Raw genomic sequence first — 23,601 nt, forward strand, 5'->3', positions numbered from 1 at the left:
TCTGTATTGCGCCGCCGAGTTCAGTACTTGTAGCTGTAGCAAAAAAAAAACAAGAGTCAAACCAAAACCAAAACCAAAAAGCAAAGCAAGAACATGTAGAATTTTGCGCGAGAAAGCAAAACCAAACTGCAATCGAACCATTGTCTTTTAGCGGGGTTGAAATCAAAAAACACCCAACCCGAAGCATACATACATAGTGAGAGAGAATGCAAGAAACTGGAGCCACACAAACACACACTAGAACACTAGGTGACGAAGCAAGCAAACCAAAAAACAAAACGGAACGTAACCAAAACAATTTAGGGAGAAACAAACAACCGAAACATTATCGGAAACCAAACCTAACAAAAAACAACCAAAACAACAACAACAACAACAACTATTATCGGTGACAAACAAACACATACAAGAAAATAGAGTGAAATAAAAGGTCTAACACATAACATACAAAAAAAAAACAACAACACACACGCAAAGCAAAACCAAGAAGAAAAAAATAACAAGAGGAGAAATGTGTGAACCAGGAAGGAGGAGTACATTTTTTTTAAATCGGAGAATAAAAAAGTGTGCAAACAACAATATCGAAATTCGCGAAGAGAAAGGACAAAACCCAAACAAACAAAAAAACACGAATAATGGACAAGGATTGACCGAGACACACAAACAACACTGCAAAGAAAGAAAGAAAACAAACCAAGAGACAAACATAAAAAAAGAGAAAGAAAGCAAAAGGGAAATAATATAGTGTAATCACAAGTTAAATAATAAATTAAATAAATTATTATTATTATATTACCAAAACCAAGAAATAATTTCAAAAAAAAAAATATTAAAATACACATAAAATATAAAAAAGAAGAAAAAAAAATACGCTACATGCAGAAGAAAGAAAAAAACAGAAAAGAAAAATGAAAAACAAAAACCTAAAAAATAAAGACGTTGTTAAGATTATGAAATGTTTTATAACCGTTATAAAAAATCGCTGCGAAAAATAAATCAATCCAAACACATTCCTCCTGTAAAAAATTAATCCACTGCTGGCTGCTGTGTTTTATTTTCCGCCTTCTTCGCCGCCGTCTCATACCCTGTGATTGTCACTCGCCCCCTTCACCCACAAAAAAAACTACAAAATCGGAAAGATGTCGATTGCCGTTACCGCGGTTGGAAACAGACATGCAGAGAGGTAAGTATCAAGCGGAAACACCCCCTCACCATCCCGTATCAACGGATGAGTTTGGTAAAGGGAATGCTCGATCCGATTCGTACCTAACCTCAAAGATTGTCCTTTGCTCGCTTTCTACTTTCTAGATGCCATTTTCACACTGCCGTACTATAGCGGAACTATCTATTCTATACTTTCATCTCCTCTGATCTATCGTATAAAATGTTCTCTTCAAGTCTGATATTGACGTTAACCCTTCGTCTGTGCCAAAAAAAAACTTACATTATCTTTACGGGGTCAATTTGACCTTTTGACGTCGGACTACGTCTTTAATTTCTATATGGGGGTACACTTTGTGAAAACCGAAAATGGAACATGTAACAAAATTATGAAAGATTTTGAACGTTAATAACTCAGCTGCCCTCGACCAATTTCAATATTTTTTTTACCAATCGAGCAGAAATTTTTCTACGCATTTTTATCATTTTAAAACATGTCACTATTGAAGAATGCACGAATGTGCAACTGTTTCTATGATAGTTAAAATTATCACCGATTGCCTGCGAAAAGCGATTTCCCTAACACAGATTTCAAAGATAAATTCCATCCGGTCTCACCAAACGGTGATTACTCAATCACCGCGTGGTGAGTGGTGGTGTTCTCCGGTACACAACGAAAGGCTCCCCGTAAGCACCAAGGCTGACCTCAACCGCTGATCGGATTCAGTTACAATTATCGTGTGTGGTGATGTCCGGTCGTCGACATCAGCAGCAGCAGCAGCAGCAGTGCTTTCAGCACGTGGCGTTGAACATTGTTCTCGAGTTCACAACAAAAAGCTGCCTGCAAGCAGCAAGCTGCAGCCCATATGAGCATCCATAGAAGGAAAAAGAAGCCGCACCGCTATTGATCGGAATCAGTAGCTCTTCGTGAGTTCCTGCGGCAGCGTTGCCAGATATACCGATTTATCGGTATTTATACCGATTTTCAAACTTGATACTGATATACAGATAAGGTTTCTCAAATATCGATTTTTGAGTTTTAATACCGATTTATACCGATTTTTATTAATAATCAAAATGATTACTGCCTGCCCGCACTGAATTGTCAGAGGAAACTATTGTGACAGACTTTTATCTTTTTGAAAATTAACATTTTCGAGTGGCTCTAAAAAAAAACATCTTCAAAAATGTCTTATGATTGATACGTTTTCGACTAATGCTTCCATTTCCTCGCCATTTTTGTTTACCAAGGAGTCGATAAACAGCTAATGGGTCACCCCAGTAATTTCTGGAAATCGGGAAATACTTCTATTCAGTGGAAAAATAGGTCCATAAAAACGTTGAACTTCCTGAAATTTCTTCAATCTTTCCTTTGAAGTTTCTTCCAATTTTTTCTAGGAATTTCCGTCCACCTTAGCCTGTAACTTATTTTCCTATTTCTTCGGGAAAGCTATTTCGACTTCCCCCGTCTCCTCCCGTCAGTTTTTTCAACTTCCCCGGAACTCCAGAAATGCTTCCAGAGTTTTATCACCGACAAACCGACATGAAACTGGAACTTAACTCTTGATCGAGAATCCATGACGGCCGATTCAAATGTGCAACGATCCCATCTATCAAAACCATGGAAATGTTTTATCTAGATAAAATTAATTTGTCCGAAATAGAATGGACACGAACCAACTCATAAATGTTGTACGCGTGTCCGTGGCTAGGATAAATATGTTCCGCGAACACGGCGGCAGACTTCAGTTTTGTGCTTTGATCAGAAATTGCTTTGTAGTTTGTATGATCATTCATGTCGGTTTGGCGGTGGTTTTATTGCGGTTCCATTAGTTTTAGGAAAACTTCATGAACTGAAATGTTATGAAACTTCAGAATAGTTCGAACTTTTGGTAAGGTTCCGATAAATTAAAGACAGTTTCATTAACGTTTGTTCAAATCCGAGAACCCGGAAATCTCAGGAAAGCCCAGAGAACTCCAATGAACTTAAGGAAACTGAAATATTTTGGAATCTTCACAAGCCCAAAGAACTTCAAAGAAATGTAATGGTTTTCCGGATAGTTCCATTTGTTTCAGAAGAATTGAGATAATTTTAGGGAAGCTCTGATGACATATAAATGAAAGGAAATTTCTGAATCTTTAAATGAGTTTTAAGAAACTCAGGGAATTTACGAAAACTTCAGTTAAGTTCCGAGAGGTTCATGAAAATTTTGAAAACGTAAGGTAAGTTACATGAACATTAGAAAATTGTGAGCACATTTTAAGGGAAGTTCTGTGTTTTTTATCGGCAGTTTACAGAACTTTAAAAAAATTAAAAAATCGGGAAGATCAGAGAACATTAATGCTGATGTTCATTAATTAAAAAAATTAATGCGCTAAAGATGTTCCAGGGTCTTTTAAATAAGATAATAGATTTTCCAGTAGTTCCATCATAATCCGAGTAGTTCAAGGATGATCAGAGAACCTCAAAACATCCCCATTAACTTTAGGAAAATTGCAAGAACTTCCAAGGAGTTCCGAAGAATTATGGGATATTCCGAAGTGCAATTCAGGAATGTTCCGAAAACTTCAGGAACATTGTGGGATTTTCATGGATGTTTTATGAATATCAGGAAAATTTCTGGATCAATAGAGATATTGTACTAACATCCCCAAGAAATCTAAATATTCCAGATATTTTCCCATATTCTCCTTGAAGTATCTTTCGACTGTTCCGTAAGCCCTCTGGCGTCCAACTTTTTCCAAAAGTTTCTTCCAATCTACTTAACTAAGTTTCTCCCAGTGTCTCCTGGAAGTTTCTTCTGTCTTCTCCAAGAAGTTCAATTAAAGTTCTACCGGATGCATCTATCGAGTTCTTCCAGAAGTTTCTTTCGTCTTCCTATGAAAGTTTCTCCATAAGTCACTCTCCGTAGGTTTTTCCCGACTTGTTGGAAGGTTTTTCCAAGCTTCTCCTAACTTCCCCAGGAAATGGGTCCTCCGGGATTGGCTTCCAATTTCCAAACTTTTCGGACTTCTGGATGTTTCCGAAAGTTTCTAAAATATTTGTGCCAGATGGTTCTCAATATTTGTCTCGCAAGATCCCCATCGGATGTTTTTTAGATATTTGTTAGTACTTCCTTCAAACTTCCTCCACAATATCTTCTTTATTCTGCCTCTGGAAATTGAGTCGGTACCATTAAGAGACTTATTCAAATATTTCCCAGAAATTTCTACCGACTTACATGGAAAGTACATCTTTCGATTTTAGCCCGAAAGTTTGAAAAAAATTAGAATTAATTAAAATAGTGAATACCGATAAATACCGATTTTTTTAATCATTTGATACCGATAATCATGAAAACAATCTGGCAACGCTGTTCTGTGGGCTCAACCCCATAGGGCTGTCCCTTGTAGTTTTTTTTTATCTCAGGGAAGGTTCAACGGATTTTTGAAATTTTAGGTATTTTGAAAAGCAAATTTAATGTATCAGTATATATTATCAAAGTTTATTTTAGGAGGTCGATCTCTCATAGGGAGGGATGTTGCGATAGATTGGGAGTTCTTTCGGCAGTAATAACTAACCCACGGTTGGGTGGTAATCAGCTTAAAGCTAAAACAAATTCGTTTATTTAGGATAGTTTTTTTTTTTTTCCTTCGGTTTGTTTTTTTCCCTCGATCTTGTTTTACGTGCTGAGCACCAATGCTACCGACGTGCCAGGAAGGCAGCTCCCATACCTGGACCCTACCTAACGACCCATCAACTCATGAACCGGGGACCAACGGCTTTACTTCCCATCCAAAGGAAGGCGCGATCAGAGATGTTATGCCTCAGAACATCCCGGCGGCGCCGACTGGGATTGAACCCAGGCCTGCTGGGGTGAGAGGTAATCACGCTTACCACTACACCACCGGCGCCGTTGAATTACTCGTCCTCGTAAACACCGATTTCTAACGTTCTTGTCAGCCACGAGCATAACATCTCCTTCCCTGATCGTTTGTATGTCCCGAAACCAATTTGTATGTGGAATGATGGTTGGTAGGTAGTCTATCGCCTACCGACGCCAAAAGTTGTCCAAAGTGTGCTTCACCATGTTTCAACTATTCCTCAACGCCATTCCTGCATCCGTCGGGATTTTCTCCGGTTCTCGCACACCATTTGAGCTCAGGAGCAAAAACTCATTGGGAGTCAATGATTCATGGTTGGCAGTTTCTAGAGGAACGAATGTAAGTGGTCTGGAATTGACCATACCATAGACTCGTCACCCAGCTTGCGCACTACCGGAACCGATCCTAATGCTGATTTAACGGCGTGAACCATTCTTTCCCAACAGCCCCCCATGTGAGGAGCAGCCGGTTGAACCTCCACTGTGTGTGGGCGTTCGTAAAAGTGCTGCCCAGGGTATTAATCTTGTTGATTTCATCCATGGGCTCCCTGCTTGCTCCCACAAAATTAGAACCATTGTCGTGCTATGAATCTCCTTATTGCCTTCTTGCACGCATCGTTAGACAGACTTGCAACTACCTCCAGATGAATGGCCCTAATAGTTAGGCAGGTGAACAGCCGAGCTTTTTCTAACTTTCACCAAATATGAGCCGAAGAGATCTACGCCCACATAGGTGAAGGGACGTACAAAGGGTTCCAATCGTACCGCTGGTAGTGACCCCATTTTCGGTGAAACGGGTATCGCTTTGTGTATGCGGCACCACATGCAGCGTTCCCTGGCTAATCGTATCTCCACGCGCAGCCGAGGCACATACAACTTCAGACGCAGCTCGTTGACTATGGTTTCGTCATTTGCGTGACCATATTTCCAGTGATAGTAATTCAATAACAACATCGTAATGCGATGGTTTCTAGGTAGGATGATGGAAAACTTCGTATCATAAGATAGAACCTGCGCTTCTACAGCCCGACTGTCTACTCGTAACACTCCGTACTCGTCAGCGAATGGACACAACTTCACAAGATGGCTTGATGTTCCTAATTGCATTCCAAGTATATTACTTCCTTCTCGATTCTTCTTCGAGATCGTCACTTCGTCCGGAAATGCCTCAGATTGCGCAACCGACCACAACGTTATTTCTGCCTTCTGCAAATCCACACTACTAATCCCAACAGTATCAGTTGATCTACTTTTGGCTGGATGCAGACTATCAACGAAATGGTGAACATATGCTGTAGAGCGCAACAGTCGTTCGAATTTCGAAAATTTATCAGTCTCTACCACCTGTTTTCTGACTAGATGGCTGCACACTAGACTGATGCAAAATTTGAAATTTTCGCTCCACAGTGCGAATTTGGGTCCTGCTTAGAGTCCCAAAATTTGAACTACTTTAGTAAGAAACTGACATGGCACAAACCATTTCAAGTTTATATGGGAATTACCATGCGAAAACTTATATTTTTATTCATATCTATCTTACAATTCACCACATCACTATGCTTTAATGATAGCAGTGATTGTAGCACATTTTCTCAGCTACAACTTTGTTGAAGACCATTTTTCAATCAAATGTGAGGAACAAAAGTTATTAATGATTCAAGTCACTGATGTCTTATGATTATGCTCAATCAACTGTTCAGCAGGCAACATTAGTTTTTCAGGTGCGTAGAATAGAGCACAGAAGTCATGGCTACTATGTCACACTGCAGAATACAGTGTTGCCCACAAAACAGCTGCTTGTGAGAGATTATCAATCTCTTAAACAATTAATAACAATTTAGTTTAACATGTGACTGAAAAGCGGCATTGAGCAAAGTTGTAGCTTAGAAAATTTCCCGTAAGAATACATACAGGAATTTTCGAAAAATCAATATGAAAAATGGGTAGAAGACAATGAACAAAAAGTTTGGTTTTCCCACAGTAATTTCCATATAAGCTTCTAATAGTTTGTGCCGAGTCAGTTTCTTACCAAATGAGTTTTAATTTTGGGAGGCTTATCAGGACCTGATTTGAAACCGTTTAAGCACTGTGGAGCAAAACAACGCTCGACAGGTTCAGTATTTCGTTGACCCGGAAGGTAACGAACTGGCGATATCGTCGAACATCCTATTTGATCCACGAACAGACGGTTGACCAGTCACTCCAAAAGCAAGTTTACCGTATATTCAACGAATGGTTTTGCTCAATAGTCCTCCGCAAGCGAGCTCCCAGCAACGCTGCCATCAATTTCAGACGTGGTATCGAAAGTCCTCGAAGTGGTGCCACTTTCGCCTTCGATGACGCTAAAGCGACTCTGATCTGACCGTTGTCTATTATACGGAAGTATACAACCGCTGCAAAGGCCTGTTCGCTATCGTTCACAAACACGTGAAGTTCAAGAGACTTGAAGCTTTCTGGATTGTAGTTCGGAAAAAGGCAACGGGGAATACGCAGTCCTTCAATCTTCTTGAGTACCGCTATCCAATCTATCAAGCGCGTAGCGATCTCCATTGGAATCTTGTCGTCCCAATTTGTGTCCGTCCGCCATACCCCTTGAATTAGGATTTTTCCGTGGATTACAAATGATGCCACCAATCCTAAAGGGTCAAAAATACTCATAACGAGTCGCAACATCTCCCGTTTTGTGGGAATCGTAGTACCGTCCACCAGTTCTCTCACTTTCTCACAAAACTGCAACGAGAATACGAAGACGTCCTTTTCTTGCAACCACGCCATTCCCAGCACGCTCTCAAATCTAGCTTCCGTATCCAGCAACATGACTTTCGATTGCTTAAGGTTTTCCTCTCCTAAATTGTCAAGTACGGTTCTGTCACTTGACATCCAGTTGCGTCAAAATATCCGGTCCTTTGAGCAGCATTGAGTTCCACTTTCGCTGCTGCATCCCAGATTACTCTTACTTTGCCCGTTTTTTTATCGTTGAGGACCACTCCAATCGGAAAAAACCATGTTCGTCGTAGGTCGAATTCTTCGAGTTCCTCCTCCGTTGCTTCGTGTATGTAGCCCTTGGATTTGAAGTCTAATATTTGTCGACGGACACTGTCGTACAGGTCTGGATTCCGCGCCAAACGTTTTTCAAGACATTTGAAGCGACGTTCGGCCATATGCCTGCTGTCTGGAAACTCTACATAGTCATGCTTCCATAGCAGGCCTGTTTCGTACTTCCCGCAGTCTAACCGTCGCGTAGTTTCTTCTAGAATCTTGTAAGCGCGCTGTTCTTCTACTCCTTACAGTAGTTGTACGGACGACCGGAACAAATCGTCAACAACATGATTGCGAAGGTTCGAGGAACTCCACCACCAAAGGCGGATCGGTTGGAAACACTTGTGAGTTTTGGACTTGTGGTGCAAAATCTCTGCGGGCATCTAAAAGCCGTTGGGTTGGAAGGACATCTGTCGAATCCAATTCTTCTGCAAGAACTTGCTGACAAGTTACCGGAAACGGCCACAGTGATCCCGATAAAGTGGCATATTTTGACGATTGGGATATTTATATCACGAGATCCCAACCATATAGGATGTTGCTTCCATCTGTAAAGATATTCAGGTATACAACACAACTATGGATAATGTACGACAGAATTGACTCACTAGATGACGCTACATCGAAAATGATCAAGTAGTGCCATCTTATATACACTACCTATATTATCTATCTACAGATTCTGCTCATCCTGGATGGTTCCCGTCTTGAGCAAAGTTGATGGACAAGATCTATCCTAAGGAAAAGAGTTTAGCTCAGAATTCACTCATCATGCAACGCAAGTGTGACATTCATTTTCAATTTTTTGCCCTTACTTAACTTCTTGACTAGATAGAAAGTTCCCCTCTTCGGCAGAATTGTTCAGATGGACAAGACTTATTCTTAGGTAAAGGGTTTAGTTCAGAATTAACTCACCAGGCGGTGCTATGCTAGTGTAACATTAAATTTTCATTGTTTGCCCTAAATTATCATATGGACTAAATAGAAGGTTTCTGTCTTCGATAAAGTTGTTATACCCTTGGGAGTGTTGTAACACCCTCCAAAAGCGCGCCCCTTTGTCAGTCAAAATTGGATTCTTTAGCAACACAAACAAGCAATGACACCGATAATGACCATGCATCAGAACCCTAGTCTTAACCACTTCAAACTAGCGAACATCGAATAGAAGCTTAAGAATCACACAGTGAAGACTAACTAACTCATTTTTTCCTTGTTTCAAGATCATCCTCGGTTCAGGCAACCGGAGGACTTATCACTATCAACAAGGCATAAAAAGTAACAAAAGGTGATCTACCCACGTTACGGGGTACCCAATTACATTAGATGAACTTAGAGTTATTTGTTTTTCATTAGTAAAATCGGCTGGAGTAGATAATGTTAATGCTAGAGTTATTCAAGATTGCTTTCATGTCATTGGCCACATCTTGCTGGACCTTATTAATGAATCATTACAAACTGGACATGTGCCACAAATTTGGAAGGAATCCTTAGTGGTCCCTATTCAAAAAGTTGCTGGAACGATTAAAGCCGAAGAGTTTCGTCCCATCAACATGTTGCACACATTAGAGAAAATTTTAGAACTTGTTGTTAAAGGCCAGCTGTTGGAGTATTTAAATAGTAATAGTTTGTTGATACCAGAAAAATCGGGATATCGGGAAGGTCATTCTTGTGAAACCGCGTTGAATTTGGTATTAGCGAAGTGGACAAATAACTTGAAGTGTAAAGATACGATTGTTGCTGTTTTCTTGGATCTTAGACGCGCTTTTGAAACAATTTCTAGACCCTTATTGTTAAGATCAATCAAGCGTTTTGGATTTACGAGTACTGCGTATAAATGGTTTGAATGCTATTTGTCTGACAGAACTCAACGGACTGTTTTTAATGATTCTGTTTCCATATCTGTGGGGAATAACCTTGGAGTACCCCAGAGAAGTGCATTAGGGCCCCTGTTATTTATTATATATATTAATGACTTGCGACGTGTTTTACGATTTTGCGACATTAATCTTTTCGCAGATGATACTGTGCTATTCATTTCAGCTAAGGATTTACTTGGCGGGATTGACTGTTACGAACTATGTTGGAGGTTATGTGGCTTTCAGTCTTTTGATGCTCAAAAACTGGGTTTTAAGATTTCTGATGAACCTCCAGCTAAGGATTTAGAAGATGCCGTTTTACACTTGAATGAAGAATTGCGTTCTCAATTTCAACTGCTTGTACTTCAACCATACAAGCAGTTGAAATTGAATACAAGTAATACTAGATTTAAGGTTATTTCACGGAATCGAGTAAATGAGAACGTCTCTGTTGTAATTGATGATGAGACTATTCAGGGGAAACATGCCAGAAGGGTATAACTTGAAACGTAAACAATGACAGGGCTGGTAGCCATCACTGCTGTCAAATATAGTTGAAGAAATAAGTGACTAAATAGTGACTGTTAGTTTTAAAAATAGTGACTAAAAAGTGACCCTGAATTTAATTAAACATAAATTTTATTGAAAACTCTTAGGAATTTCTGAGGAGCACAACTTTTGTGAACTTAAAAGGAAAATTCCAAGGGTAATCTGAGAATAATTTCATTAAGTGTGTGGGAAAAAACAAATTCGGAGCATAAGTCCTTGGAATTTGTTTGAAAATACTAATAGTAGGATTACAATTAAACCTGAGAATAACTCCAGGACATCTTCAAAGGAATTCGGAAAATACATTCAGGAGAGTAATCTAAGGAAATTGTGAGTAGAAATGCCAATGAATTCTTAGGAGACTTTCAATGTGAGTAGAATTCCAAGGGAAGGAGTGAGATTCAAAAGGAAATCTGAAATTAATCCAATGATATTCTGATAATCTTTCCAAAGGGTGTCTTATTGTGAAGAATTTCAAGATAATTCCGCTAAAAACTAAAAGAAAATTGAATTCGAAGGATAGCTTCATTGAAATTTCCGTTGAATATGAAATGGACTAATCTGAGAACTTCCCAAATTTTTCCAATGAAGTTCTCGAAATGTTTCTTAATACCACTGTATAGTTTTATGATTTTTACTTAAGTTCTCATGATTTTTCTGAAGTTCATGAAACTTCCATTCAATTATAGACATTAATTTAAAACTTCTTCAATAGTTCAGACTTTCCGGGTGTTATTAAAACCGCCTAAACGAATTTCTTTAAAGTTCTCTAGGTTGCCCTGAATTTATCAGTATTTTTTAACAACCCACAACTTTACTGAAATTAATTGATTTGCCTTGAAGTTTGGACAATTTTCCTTAAGTATTCTTACCATTAAAAACGCTCACTTATTTTCCCTGAAGTTCTCTAAATTTGTTTGTCCGGCAAATTTTCTGATATATATTATAAATTTAAAATTCCCTGACGTGTTTAGATCAATCATAGAATTCTTGGAATACCCCATAATTCCACGGAATTCCTTGTAAGTCGCTGCAAATTTGCTTAAGTTAATGAGATTATTCTGAAGCTATTTGATCGTCCTCGAAGTATCTACAATTTTCTTTAAATTATTTGAACTGCCCTTTGATTCTCTGATCTGTCTTGATGTTCTCGAAGCTTCCCTAAAGCTCTCAACTCTATTAAAGATAAATTTCCCTGAAATTCTTTGGACTTCTGTGAAGTTCCTGAAATATTTATGAAGTTTTCATAAATTATCTGATGGTCTCTGTACTTCCCTCAAATTCTCGAAACATCTTAAGGGTTCTAAATTTTCTTAAATTTACGATTATAGATATTTAAACTGCTCTAAAAAGTCTGAACTAAAGTCATGGGAATTGCTCTTAAGATCTGAAATTCCCCAAAGATCTCTAGATCTAGCTTTTCTGATGTGCTTAGATTTTTTTTTAATTTGCACAATACCCCTCAAGGTTTCTATATTTCTCAAGTTTGCTTAACACCTGTGATGTGCTCTGAAATTCTAGGAACTTCATAAAAGTTTCTGAAAATTTTAGAATGTTAAAAGAACCGATTTGAGGATCTTAAAGCTTCTAGTAAGTTCCCCATAATTTCAGTGTGTTAACTTCCCTTATGTTCCCGCAGTTTTTTTATGGAGCTTTACTGAAATTCTCAGAATTTCCTTTCATTCCTCAGAACTTCTTCAAAGTTCCTACAATTGTTGTGAAGTTAATGGGACTGCAATGAAGATCTCTAATATTTCATAAAGTTAATTACGAACTTGAAATAAATCATTTAATGTTTTTGTTGGCGTAGTAGGCAATCAGCCGTCGCTTTCCCCTGTTACGTTGCGGGGAAGCCCTCCCTGGCAACGACCCGTTACAATCGCACTTCGTCTAGTACAGACGTTTAAATAAACTTGTCTCCGTTTTTTTCTTATTAAACCGTATACTTCGTTTGGAGTCTCCCGTTTGTACCTTCAAGAGGTTATGGGCACCACCGCGAAGGACGTTTCGTGCAACATCCCGTTGCTGCGTGGAAGCGGAGCTGACTTCCAAAACTGGAGTTATCGAGTGCACCTGTTCCTTGAAGCCAAAGGCGTCGCGGATGTGCTGACTGAGGTGGTCCCAACGGAACAAGCTGCAAAGAAGAAGTTTGAAGAAACGGACCGGATTTCCAAGGCGTTGCTGGTGGGTTGCCTGTCGGACGAATGCCTCGAGATCGTTCGAGAGAAGGCTACCACGAAGGAGATGTGGGTCAGTCTGGAGGCGGCTTATGCGAAGAAGTCTGTCGCGAGCCAAACGTTAGTACGGAAGCAGTTGGCTCGTTTGCGGATGAAGGAAGGGGACATGCGGACGCATCTACTTGAATTCGACGGGCTCGTGAAAAAAATTGAAGACGGCCGGAGCAACTCTGGCGGAAAGTAATCTGGTGTCGCAGCTTTTCTTGACGTTTCCAGACTCTTTCGATCCCCTAGTCACGGCCCTGGAGAACGTCCCGGAAGAAGACCTGAATTTGGACCTCGTCAAGCAGCGTCTATTGGCTGAAGAAAGGAAGCGATCCGACCGGCAGGGCGATTCAGTTGAAGACAAGTTGGCAGCGTTCTCGGGTGACTCAAGATCCCAAAAGAAGTCCCAGAAATTCCTCGGTAAGTGCCACAAATGCGGGCGTCGTGGCCACATGAAAAATTGATTGATTGATTTATCTTTATTAGGGAGGCTTTCAGCCTGGGGCTGGTTCGCCTCCAAATAGCCACATGAAAAAGGATTGTCGCCAGCGTGAAGCCAATTCAGCGAAGAAGGACGCCATCAGTTTCATGGCCGATGCAAACATTGCGGAAAAGCGGCCTGGACGAATCCTTTTCAAGCTTGATTCCGGGTGCAGTGACCACCTGGTTGGCGACAAGTTCGTTTTTGCTGCCCTGAAGAAGATGACCAGTCGCGTTAAGGTCGCCAAGGAAGGAGAAGCTATGCTTGCTGAACAGATTGGCGAAATCAACGTGACCAGCAACAAAGGTGTACATTTCAATCTGAAGAATGTGGTCTACGTTCCAGAACTACGTGAAAACCTGATATCCGTCAGGAAGATGGCCAATGCTGGGATCGATGTCTTGTTCTCTGGAAACGTAGCAGTTCTGAAGAAAAGTGGTAAGGTACTGGCCACTGGACACCTTCGAGGCAGCCTGTACGAGCTTGAGCTGTCGTTGGAGGAAGTTGAAGCGAACCATTGCGAAGTATCGATTGGAAACCTGTGGCATCGTCGACTGGGGCATATCGGGCAACCCGGAAAATAATGCTAAAAGGTATGAATGAAAAAACAACCAAAATTGATTTCTGCGACGCCTGCGTGCAAGCCAAGCAATGCCGAGAACCGTTCAACAAAACGCAAGCTAGGGCCAGCCGGCCGCTGGAGCGGATTCATTCTGATGTTTGCGGACCGATCGATCCGCCGGCATGGGATGGTTCTCGTTACATAGTCAGTTTCATCGATGACCATACTCATTTCTCGATGATATATTTGCTGAAGCGCAAATCAGAGGTATTCGTAAAATTTCAGGAATTCGAAGCAAAGGTCACAGCTATGCTGGGAAAGTCCATTTCAAGAATGACGGTGGACCAGGGACGAGAGTACTGTTCCACAAATCAGATGCAGTTCTACAAGAGAAAAGGGATACAGCTAGAGACAACGGTTGCGTACACGCCCCAGCAGAATGGTGTAGCGGAGAGGTTCAACTGAACCTTGGTTGAAAAAGTCCGTTCCGTGCTCATCCAATCCAATGTGCCGAAGCAGCTATGGTCCGAAGCAGCCCTCGCTTGCGTTTACTTGATGAACCGAAGCCCAACAAGTGCGTTGCCCTCTGGTGTTACCCCGGCTGAGATGTGGTTCGGTATCAGACCGGATCTGGACAAACTTCGTGTGTTTGACTGTAAGAGTTTCGTGTGGATTCCAAAGCAGCAAAGGCGTAAGTTGGATGCGAAGAGCAAGGAGATGGTCATGGTTGGGTACGCTCCGAACGGCTACCGCGTGTGGGACCCGGTGGCTCGAAAGCTTACGATAGCTCGAGACGTCAAGTTTGATGAGTCTTCCTTCCCGTACGCTGTGATGCAGCAAGAAGACGATATCCCATTGACAGTCCACTTCCCGTTCGAGCAAGAGGGGGAACGTTGCCAGCCATCCCCCACAGATGAAATTCGTGAAGCCAATAATGAACCTGAAATCAATCGAATTGAAGCAGAACCCGACGATGATCTTGAAGAACTGGTTGAAGAACCAGAAAATGCGCTCCCTTCGCCCACAGAAAGACGCGAAATTCCTAGTGAATTGTCGTCGAGGCATAGCGGACGGGAGCGCAGGCTCCCCGGTAAGTTATTTGATTACTTTATCGGTTATAGAGCTATTTCTGGCGAATTGATTTCCGCAGATATACCCGAATCGTTTGATGAACTGCCCCAGCGTGCTGACCAAGCCATGTGGATGGCTGCGGTACGAGATGAGTTACGTTCCATGGAGTAAAACAAGATCTGGCGTCTTACGAGCTGTCCGAAGGGAGTGAAGCCTCTGAAATCGAAATGGGTGTTTCGGCTGAAGGACGATTCGGCCGGCAATGCGGTCAAACATAAGGCGAGACTGGTGGTGAAAGGATTCCTGCAGAAGGCTGGAGTCGATTACGAGGAGACATTCGCTCCTGTTGCCACCATCAGGACGGTTCTCGCGGTCGGAGTGCAACAGTGTTTCCATTTCCATCAAATGGAGGTCAAGACGGCGTTTTTGCACGGCGACCTGAAAGAGGAATTGTACATGGCGGTTCCCGACGGTGTTGCAGCGTCCCCTAATACAGTGTGCCGCTTACTCAAGTCCCTGTACGGCCTCAAGCAATCCCCAAGGTGCTGGAACGAAAAGTTCAACGATCGGTTGCTGAGTTTGGGATTTCGTCGATCGCTGCACGACTACTGCCTCTACGTGCGGGTGGTACCAGGAGACGAAATTTATATCATTCTGTATGTGGACGATTTGCTCATCGCTGGGAGGAAGATTGAAACGATTGTGAATCTGAAGAAAGCCCTGAGTTCGACGTTTAAGATGACGGACTGCGGTGAGATCAGTCGTTTCCTAGGTATGAAACTAGAATACAACCGTGCGACGAATTCCATGAAACTCTCTCAAGGAACGAATATCGAAAAAATATTGATACGCTTTAAGATGACGGATTGTAACCCGACCAAGACGCCTATGGAGAAGAACCTGGTTGTTTCCCGTGATGGTGAGTCAACCCAAGAACTGTACCGTGAGCTGCTGGGCACAATTATGTACGTAATGCTGTGCACCAGGCCTGATTTGTGTTTCCCCGTCGGATTCCTGGGCCGTTACCAACAGAACCCAACAGTTAACCATAGGCAATGCCTCAAGCGTATAGTACGGTATTTGAAAGGGACGAAAACGAAGCACTTGAAGTTTGTACGCGACGAATCAGCGGAAGCGTTGGTCGGATATGCTGACGCCGACTGGGCATCGGATGCGGAAGACAGGAAGTCAGACAGCGGCTACCTGTTCACGGTATTCGGTAATCCTGTATCGTGGTCGAGCAAAAAGCACGTTACCGTTGCTACATCCTCGAGTGAAGCGGAATATGTGTCGCTGAGTTCTGTTGTTTCGGAAGCGATCTGGTTGTCCGGAGTGATGGAAGATCTTCAATTGAAGCGGCCTGCGGATCCGGTCGTAATATTTGAAGACAATCAAGGAGCGATAGGTATGGCGAAGAATTGTGAAAGCAAGAGAAGCAACCATATAGATATCAAGCACCACTTCATCCGGGACCACATTGCGAATGGACGTGTAGCGGTGAAGTATATCAGTACCGAAAAGCAACTGCCGGTTTGTTCACCAAACCGGTGGACACGGTGCGCATGGAGAAGCTGTGCCAAGGCTTTGGAATGGCCGATTGAGAGGGGGTGTTGGCGTAGTAGGCAATCAGCCGTCGTTTTCCCCTGTTCCGTTGTTGGGAAGCTCTCCTTGGCAACGACCCGTTACCTGTTTGTGAAAATTAATAACTGTTCATTCCACAATCGCACTTCGTCTAGTACAGACGTTTAAATAAACTTGTCTCGCAAACGTTTAAATAAACTTGTACGAAACTACAAGACATTGAATGTTTTTAGATTTTGGACTTACTCAAATTAAGTACGTTTTTTTAAACTGTGAACAGTGAAAAATTAAGTTCAACATTCATTGGATTTGATTATAAACTTGTTCCTTTAAAATTGATTGCCATGTCTTAAAAACGCTTGGGTTAATTACTGTTGATCTTCCAGAAAAAGCATATTTTGAACGCATTTAAAAAAAAAGCTGTCTTACTATAAACCTTGAATTTATCAGTTAATATTCTGGGAAAACCTGGAAAACTCGGGAAAATTTAGAAAAAATGAGTACACAGCCTGCAGATAGAGAAAGACGATTAAACGTCACAAAGCAAATAATGATCAATATTGAAATACATTCACGCTAAAATAGTTGCAAATAGTGACTGACGACAAGAAAAAGTGACTTTAGTGACTTGACCTTAAAAAAGAGACTTTTTAGAGACTGTGACCAAGTCACTAAAAAGTGACTCACTACCAGCCCTGCAATGACTTTGAACGTCGATTTCTCTTGAATGACCACACACCCACGGAATCTGACTACACTAGCTCATAGAAAAAAAACATTTCTGTGTTAGATGATTTAGTTAGTTTGAGTGGGTATGTAGTCATTCGTAAAAAACCGACTATTCAAGTCATTGTTTACGTTTCGAGTTAGACCCTTCTGACATGTTTCCCCTGTATTGATCGCGTTCAGGAGATTAAATGTCTTGGCGTGATTATTGATGACACACTTAAGTTCAACTCTCACATTGACAATGTCATCAAGAAAATTGCCAAGAAGTATGGAATTCTATGTCGACTGAAAAACGATTTAACTATTGCCAGTAAAATACAGTTATACAAATCAATCATCTCTCCTCATCTTGACTTTTGCCCTTCCATTTTATTTCTGTCCAATGAAACACAAATATCGAGATTACAGCGCTTGCAGAATAAAATAATGCGTTTGATTTTGCGATGCAATAGATTCACTTCCTCAACTTTGATGCTAGACGCCTTACAATGGTTGTCGGTGAAGCAAAGAATTGTATATTTGACTATGGCGGTTATTTTTAAAGTAGTTATCGGATTGCTGCCTCGATATTTGTGTGATCGAATTGAAAGAGGAAGTGACTTTCATAGATATAATGCTAGAAACGCGGTTGAAATAAGAACACCACATTTCTTGACTTCACACTTGTGCTTCACAAAATTCATTATATTTTAAAGGAATAAATGTTTTCAATTCGATGCCTAGACATATCGAACAATCAGCAATACTCACAGAATTTAAAAGACTCTGCATTTCACACGTTAAATCTGTCGTTTGAACTGCTATCCAGTGATTTTTTTTATGAATTGACAAATTATGCATCTTGACGAAGTTATCTCTAACGAATTATTTTATATAGATAGCTGTCATAACGACATTTTAATAATTATTGTAGCACTGCAAAAACTATTTCTGTTCGTCACGAGGGTGATGATGGATTTTTAATATTTGATTTAATAGTAGTAGGTTAAAAAAAAATAGTCTACAAAGGTTTGAGCCTCGCGTGCGTATAACGGATATGGAGGACTGAATTTAAAATTTTATTAAAAAAAATGCAATTTTGAAGCTTATTTGGAAGATACCTTGAGTTAGTAGTCAGTGTTCGGGCAAATCTTGGGGGTTCGTGAGCATTCCTGACATTGTTGAAAATTATGATAGCATCAGATTGCGGGGTTGCTAGTGTAATAGGATGCTTTGTTGATTGTTCATTAACTCTTGATCGCTTGTAATAAAGGGTGATACGGTCAAAATTTGGTCAAGGGAAAACGCGTGTAAATCGGTGAAATCGTTTATTTAAAAAATCAAATTAAATTTCTTTTTCAAGTTCAATTAGTATAAAATTCAGGAAAAATATTCAGTTAGGCTTCCGCTTTTCCAAATCCGAATTGCCGGGCCTTACGCTTGACCCCTGCCATCAGATTTTGTACAGCCACCTTGTCCACCTTCTTCGCCGCAGAAAGCCAGTTTGCCTTGAACTGCTGCTCGCCCTTAGCAGTTTTTTTTTGGTCTTCTTTAGGTTCCGCTTGACAATAGCCCAGTATTTCTCAATTGGGCGGAGCTCTGGCGTGTTGGGAGGGTTCTTGTCCTTGGGAACCACCTGCACGTTGTTGGCGGCGTACCACTCCATGGCCTTTTTACCGTAATGGCAAGATGCCAAATCCGGCCAAAACAGTACGGAACAACCGTGTTTCTTCAGGAAAGGCAGCAGATGTTTATTCAAACACTCTTTCACGTAAATTTCTTGGTTGACAGTCCCGGAAGCTATGAAAATGCTGCTTTTCAAGCCACAGGTACAGATGGCTTGCCAAACCACATATTTCTTTGTGAACTTTGACAGTTTCATGTGCTTGAAAACATCTGCTACCTTTCCCCTTCCTTTTGCCGTATAAAACTCCTGTCCCGGAAGCTGCTTGTAGTCGGCTTTGACGTAGGTTTCGTCGTCCATTACCACGCAGTCAAACTTCGTCAGCATCGTCGTGTACAGCCTCCGGGATCGCGCTTTGGCCGTCGTATTTTGTTTATCATCGCGATTTGGAGTCACTACCTTCTTGTAAGTCGATAGTCCGGCTCGTTTTTTGGCTCGATGCACGGTTGTAGACGATACACCCAGCTTATTTGCGGCATCTCGGAGAGAGAGGTTAGGGTTTCGCTTGAAACTACCGGCAACTCTCTTTGTCGTCTCAGCGGCTTCCGGTTTTCGATTTCCCCCCGATCCAGACTTCCTGGCTGTCGACAAACGTTCCCCAAACACTTTAATTACATTTGTAACGGTTGATTTGGCAACTTTTAGCGATTTTGCCAACTTTGCGTGCGAGTAGCTCGGATTTTCGCGATGCGCGAGCAAAATTTTGATACGCTGCTCTTCTTGCTTGGACGGCATTTTGACAACTGAAGAGTGAATTCCAAAATCAAAATAGGAGCAACATTCTACACACACACACCTTCAAAATGAGGGGTGTTCAGGTTTTTTAAATGCAAAATTGTAAGAAATACGTCAAGTTGATATTGACCAAATTTTGACCGTATCACCCTTTACATATGAATATTTTAGGGGGACAAAAAGGCCTGAACTTTTCCACATTTATATCGCAGTGAAGCAACTGTAAACTGTAAAAGGGAATTTATATCTGCAACTGAAAGCAGTTCGATTTTTTTGCTAGCCTGGTTAAAATGTCATATTTAATTATCTTAAAGATAAATCGTCCAGCTCAAACCTTTGTAGGGATAAGAGGTGGGACCATCATCATCATCACCACTGACAGTGTCATAAATCCGTTGCATACCATTCTGCTCCATGATCCGTTTCCAAACGGTTGCTTAGGTCCTCATTTCGGTAGATGGTGATAGATGTGCGAAGAGTAGACTCCAGATCGAGTAGAAACGAAGAATAAGAAGGAATGTCATCACAAATAACAACCCCCACCGGCGACGACGGGTCACGAACGGATTTTTTTTTTACGTAATGTCGCGTTTATTGCAATTACAAGAGCTAAACAATTTGTCCACATTTCATTTCATTCGGCCGTCTCGTCTGCCGTCCCGTCTGCACCACCACACTTGCATCAGTGCTGAAAACCGCGAACCAGTTTACGCCAGAGTATGTGTGAGTGTTGTTTGTATGTGAGTATGTGGATAAGTGTTAGTTTCTCTGCTTTTCATATCTTTTTTTCACCTTTTTCACTAATCATCAGAACAATTCAACGAGTTTTTTTTTGGGAGTGTTTTTTCAGTATTTTTTTTTTACGATCATCAAGGTTTCATTTTCAGTAATCATCTAATGTGCTTAACTTTCTCTGCTTTTTTGCTTTTAGTTTCTGTTTTCTTTTTTAATCATATGTACACATAGTCATCATCAGTTTTTTGTTCATCTTAACAATTTTTTTTTTCGCTTTTATTTAGTTTTACTTGCTCTAGCCAAAATTATCTGATTTTTCTTTTATAAAACTTGGGATTTTTGTTTTAAGGCAGCTTTCTAATTCAATTACAATATATCTTTAACTTCTTTTTTTTTCTTCCTCCTTTTCTCACGCACTAGTAGAGTCATATTCCGGTTTCGGTTGGAGAGTGAATGAGTGTCCGTGTGTGTGTGTGTGTTTTTTTTTGTGTCATTCTCAGAGGGAATTTCTTTTAAACAGAAAAAGAAAAGGGCTAGGATGCTCTAGATTGCAGCGATTTTCCTACGGCGATCGAAGAGAAGAGATACAAGTTTGCCTTCTACCAATTAGTGGTAGTGGTAGTAATAGTAGTAGTAATAGTAGAGTAAATGCCAATTTGGTTAATTAATGAAGGGACTGACTTTCCGTCGTAATAGTTGCCGCAACTTTTTTTTTCATTGTAGTTCTGTACTCCATACAATTGCAATACTTGATTTTGAGGCTCATTTTCTCGACTTTCATTACATCGAGTGAGTGGGAACAATGACCGCATTCTGTTTCATTTATTATTGTGTCACTTGTCTATGATGAATTATGTGTGTGTGTGTGTTGGATGGCTTTTGGAGGGGAGGATGTTTTTTGTAAAATTTTGGCACGAATATCAAGTCGGTTCTCTTTGAAAACAAACAAACAAATGCGTCTTGGTTTCGATATTTTTGTTCCGGGGTTTTATATTCGATTTCGGGCGTCCTATCTGGCGTGAGATGATTCAGAGCACAAAGCCGGTTACAATTCTTAACATGTGTTTGTATGTACTCTTCCACAATTTGCACTATTTATACACTAGTAAAAACAAAAACGAATGGTGTTTGCGCTTGCACTTGGGATTCTAATTTTGTGAGGAGGGTTTAAGTGAGTTAAATTCTCGCTTTCGTCTAAAAACCATAAATATTAAACTAATTCGGTTATTTAAAACAATGTTACATATTTCGAGTTTATTGTATTTTGTTGTTTAATGCTAGGCGAGTTAGTTCACGTTCAGTTTTTGTGTTTGTTCTTACGATGAATGTTTACTGAGATATAGAGAGTTATCGAGAAAGGGGGAAGGGATACAAGTGAGGGAAAATACGTTGATGATTGTCCAAAATTAGACTAACAATTAACTGTTTGCCTTGATTTTGCGTACGATGAACTGACTTTCTGGCTTAAATGCTTTTCGTGTCTTCCCAAAACCGATGCATATCTAGTCTAGAGTTGTGAAAATTTTCTTGAAAGCATATGCGCCTGAAGACTGGGCGGGGTTTCAAAAAGGGGGGGGGGTAGGAGGATTCACGAACTATTCCGTGGATGATTTCTAAACTTTAATAGATTTTCTTTAATATACATGTTTCCTTTTCTTGATCAATGTATGCATTTTTTTGAATATAGTTTAATCCGTTTTTCTTTATTAGATATATAATTTATATATGTGTTTCTTTTATATAAATATATTGATTTAATAAACATTCATCAATAAGTAATAAGCTTATTATTTTTGAACAAAATAATTTAAATAAATGTCCATATTCAATGCAAATTTTCTCTTAAAAATCTTACTCACCTTACGATCGTACTCGTATTAATATATTATATATAATTTAAAAATAATAATAAACAACAACATGTTTTTCTTCATTATTTTCATTCTCCGCTAGCAGCCGAATTGCTATATTGATTTGACGCACAACTGCGCGCGCAACTACTGCCCCCGACTAGAGTAGTAGAGACTCTCACCGGGATCTAAGTAGGTGTGAGTGACTATATGGTGTGGTTTGTATGTGTGTGTATGTGTGTATTTCTTTTGTGAGACAGAATGTTCGTGTGCCTTCACCATTCACCCTTTTGTGTGAGTTGTTCATGCTACTCTTATCCGCAGTTATCTCGGGGTTACCGTCAATGGTGGTAGCCGGATCGCGAAACGGGCCGGGCGCGCATATTTGGTGGCAGCGTCCACGTGATATTCGCTTGAGGTCATAGAGATTCCTTCGAGGGCACCCAGATCGTTGGGCCACTCTGGGACCAGATTACGTTCTTCACCTTGCTGTAGATCTCCTCGATCGTGTCGCCTTGTACGAGTGCTGCACAATAGATTGAGTAATTGATTGATTGATTGATTGAGAATGAAGCTGGGCATGCAGATTGGTTGTTCTACTTGACGGTATCTTTGAGTTAAGGTAAATTTGCATGAAATTGGAGCAGTAAGTTAGGTACCATTTCCGAATGGGCTGTACCTTTTCACGTGTACATTTACCAACACAATCGGCTTGATGATGACATTTATGTGTTTGGTAAATGTACCGTCAGTGGAAGTGCAAGTAAAGTGACTGACTTAAAAATAGTGACCTAGCCACTAAAAAGCGACCTGCTACCAACCCTGCATTATGGTAGGAACTGCAAACTTTAATATCGATTTGCTTTCATTTTGTTACCCGACTTGGCTCGGGTACCCAGATAAGAAACAACAACAAGAAATATTGGACTCACTCATTGTCGCTACAAAAATTTCACAGCACATCAAATACTCAAGATTCGTCAAAAAATTGTCTTTCGTTCCAACGAACGATAACGTTAATATCCGAAGTTACCGGGTAAAGACTTACCTGTGAAGTATTCGCCAAATTCGTGCTCCATCTTGAGTGCCCTCTCGTAAGTCTTCTTGGCCTGTTCCTCAGTCATCCGTCGGTTCATTTCCCTGCAAAACGGCACAATTAAAACCTTAGCAATCCTCTCGGAACGCCTTCAACCTTACATGATCGATTCCACCGACTTCGGCTTGATGAAGACGGCAATTGGGTAGAGCTGCGCCACCTGCAACCGCTTGATCGCATTACCGGACACGTCCAGAATGCAGTGTTTACCCTTCTCCGCCACCTCGCGGACCGAGGCCACCGATGTGCCGTACAGGTTCTCATTGTACTGGCCCGCCTCGATGAACAGGTGATTCTGGATGTCCTTCTCCATCTGTTCCCGCGACGCCACAAAGTGATAGTCCCGGCCGTCCACCTCGTAGTCCCGCTTCGGCCGTGTGGTATCTGAGAAATGAGCGAACGTTCTTA

General features: G+C 40.8%; 1 protein-coding gene across 9 annotated transcripts in view; it reads right to left on the bottom strand.

The window, feature by feature from the left end:
- Window positions 1-22,385: 22,385 nt before the first annotated feature.
- dlg1 (discs large 1) overlaps window positions 22,386-23,601 on the bottom strand; it is a 163,636-nt gene continuing 162,420 nt past the window's right edge. For all 9 annotated transcript variants that reach the window (XM_065219292.1, XM_065219290.1, XM_065219288.1 and 6 more), the window contains 3 exons: window positions 23,295-23,577; window positions 23,146-23,237; window positions 22,386-22,623 (listed from right to left, as the gene is read on the bottom strand). In XM_065219292.1, coding sequence (XP_065075364.1) covers window positions 22,517-22,623; window positions 23,146-23,237; window positions 23,295-23,577 — 482 coding nt within the window. In that variant the 3' untranslated portion in view covers window positions 22,386-22,516. The remainder of the gene's footprint in view (window positions 22,624-23,145; window positions 23,238-23,294; window positions 23,578-23,601) is intronic.

The sequence above is a fragment of the Ochlerotatus camptorhynchus genome, unplaced genomic scaffold (genome assembly GCF_037179485.1).
Source record: "Ochlerotatus camptorhynchus isolate MF236.1 unplaced genomic scaffold, CSIRO-AGI_Acam_v1.1 ptg000102l, whole genome shotgun sequence".
Taxonomy (NCBI): Eukaryota; Metazoa; Arthropoda; class Insecta; order Diptera; family Culicidae; genus Ochlerotatus; species Ochlerotatus camptorhynchus.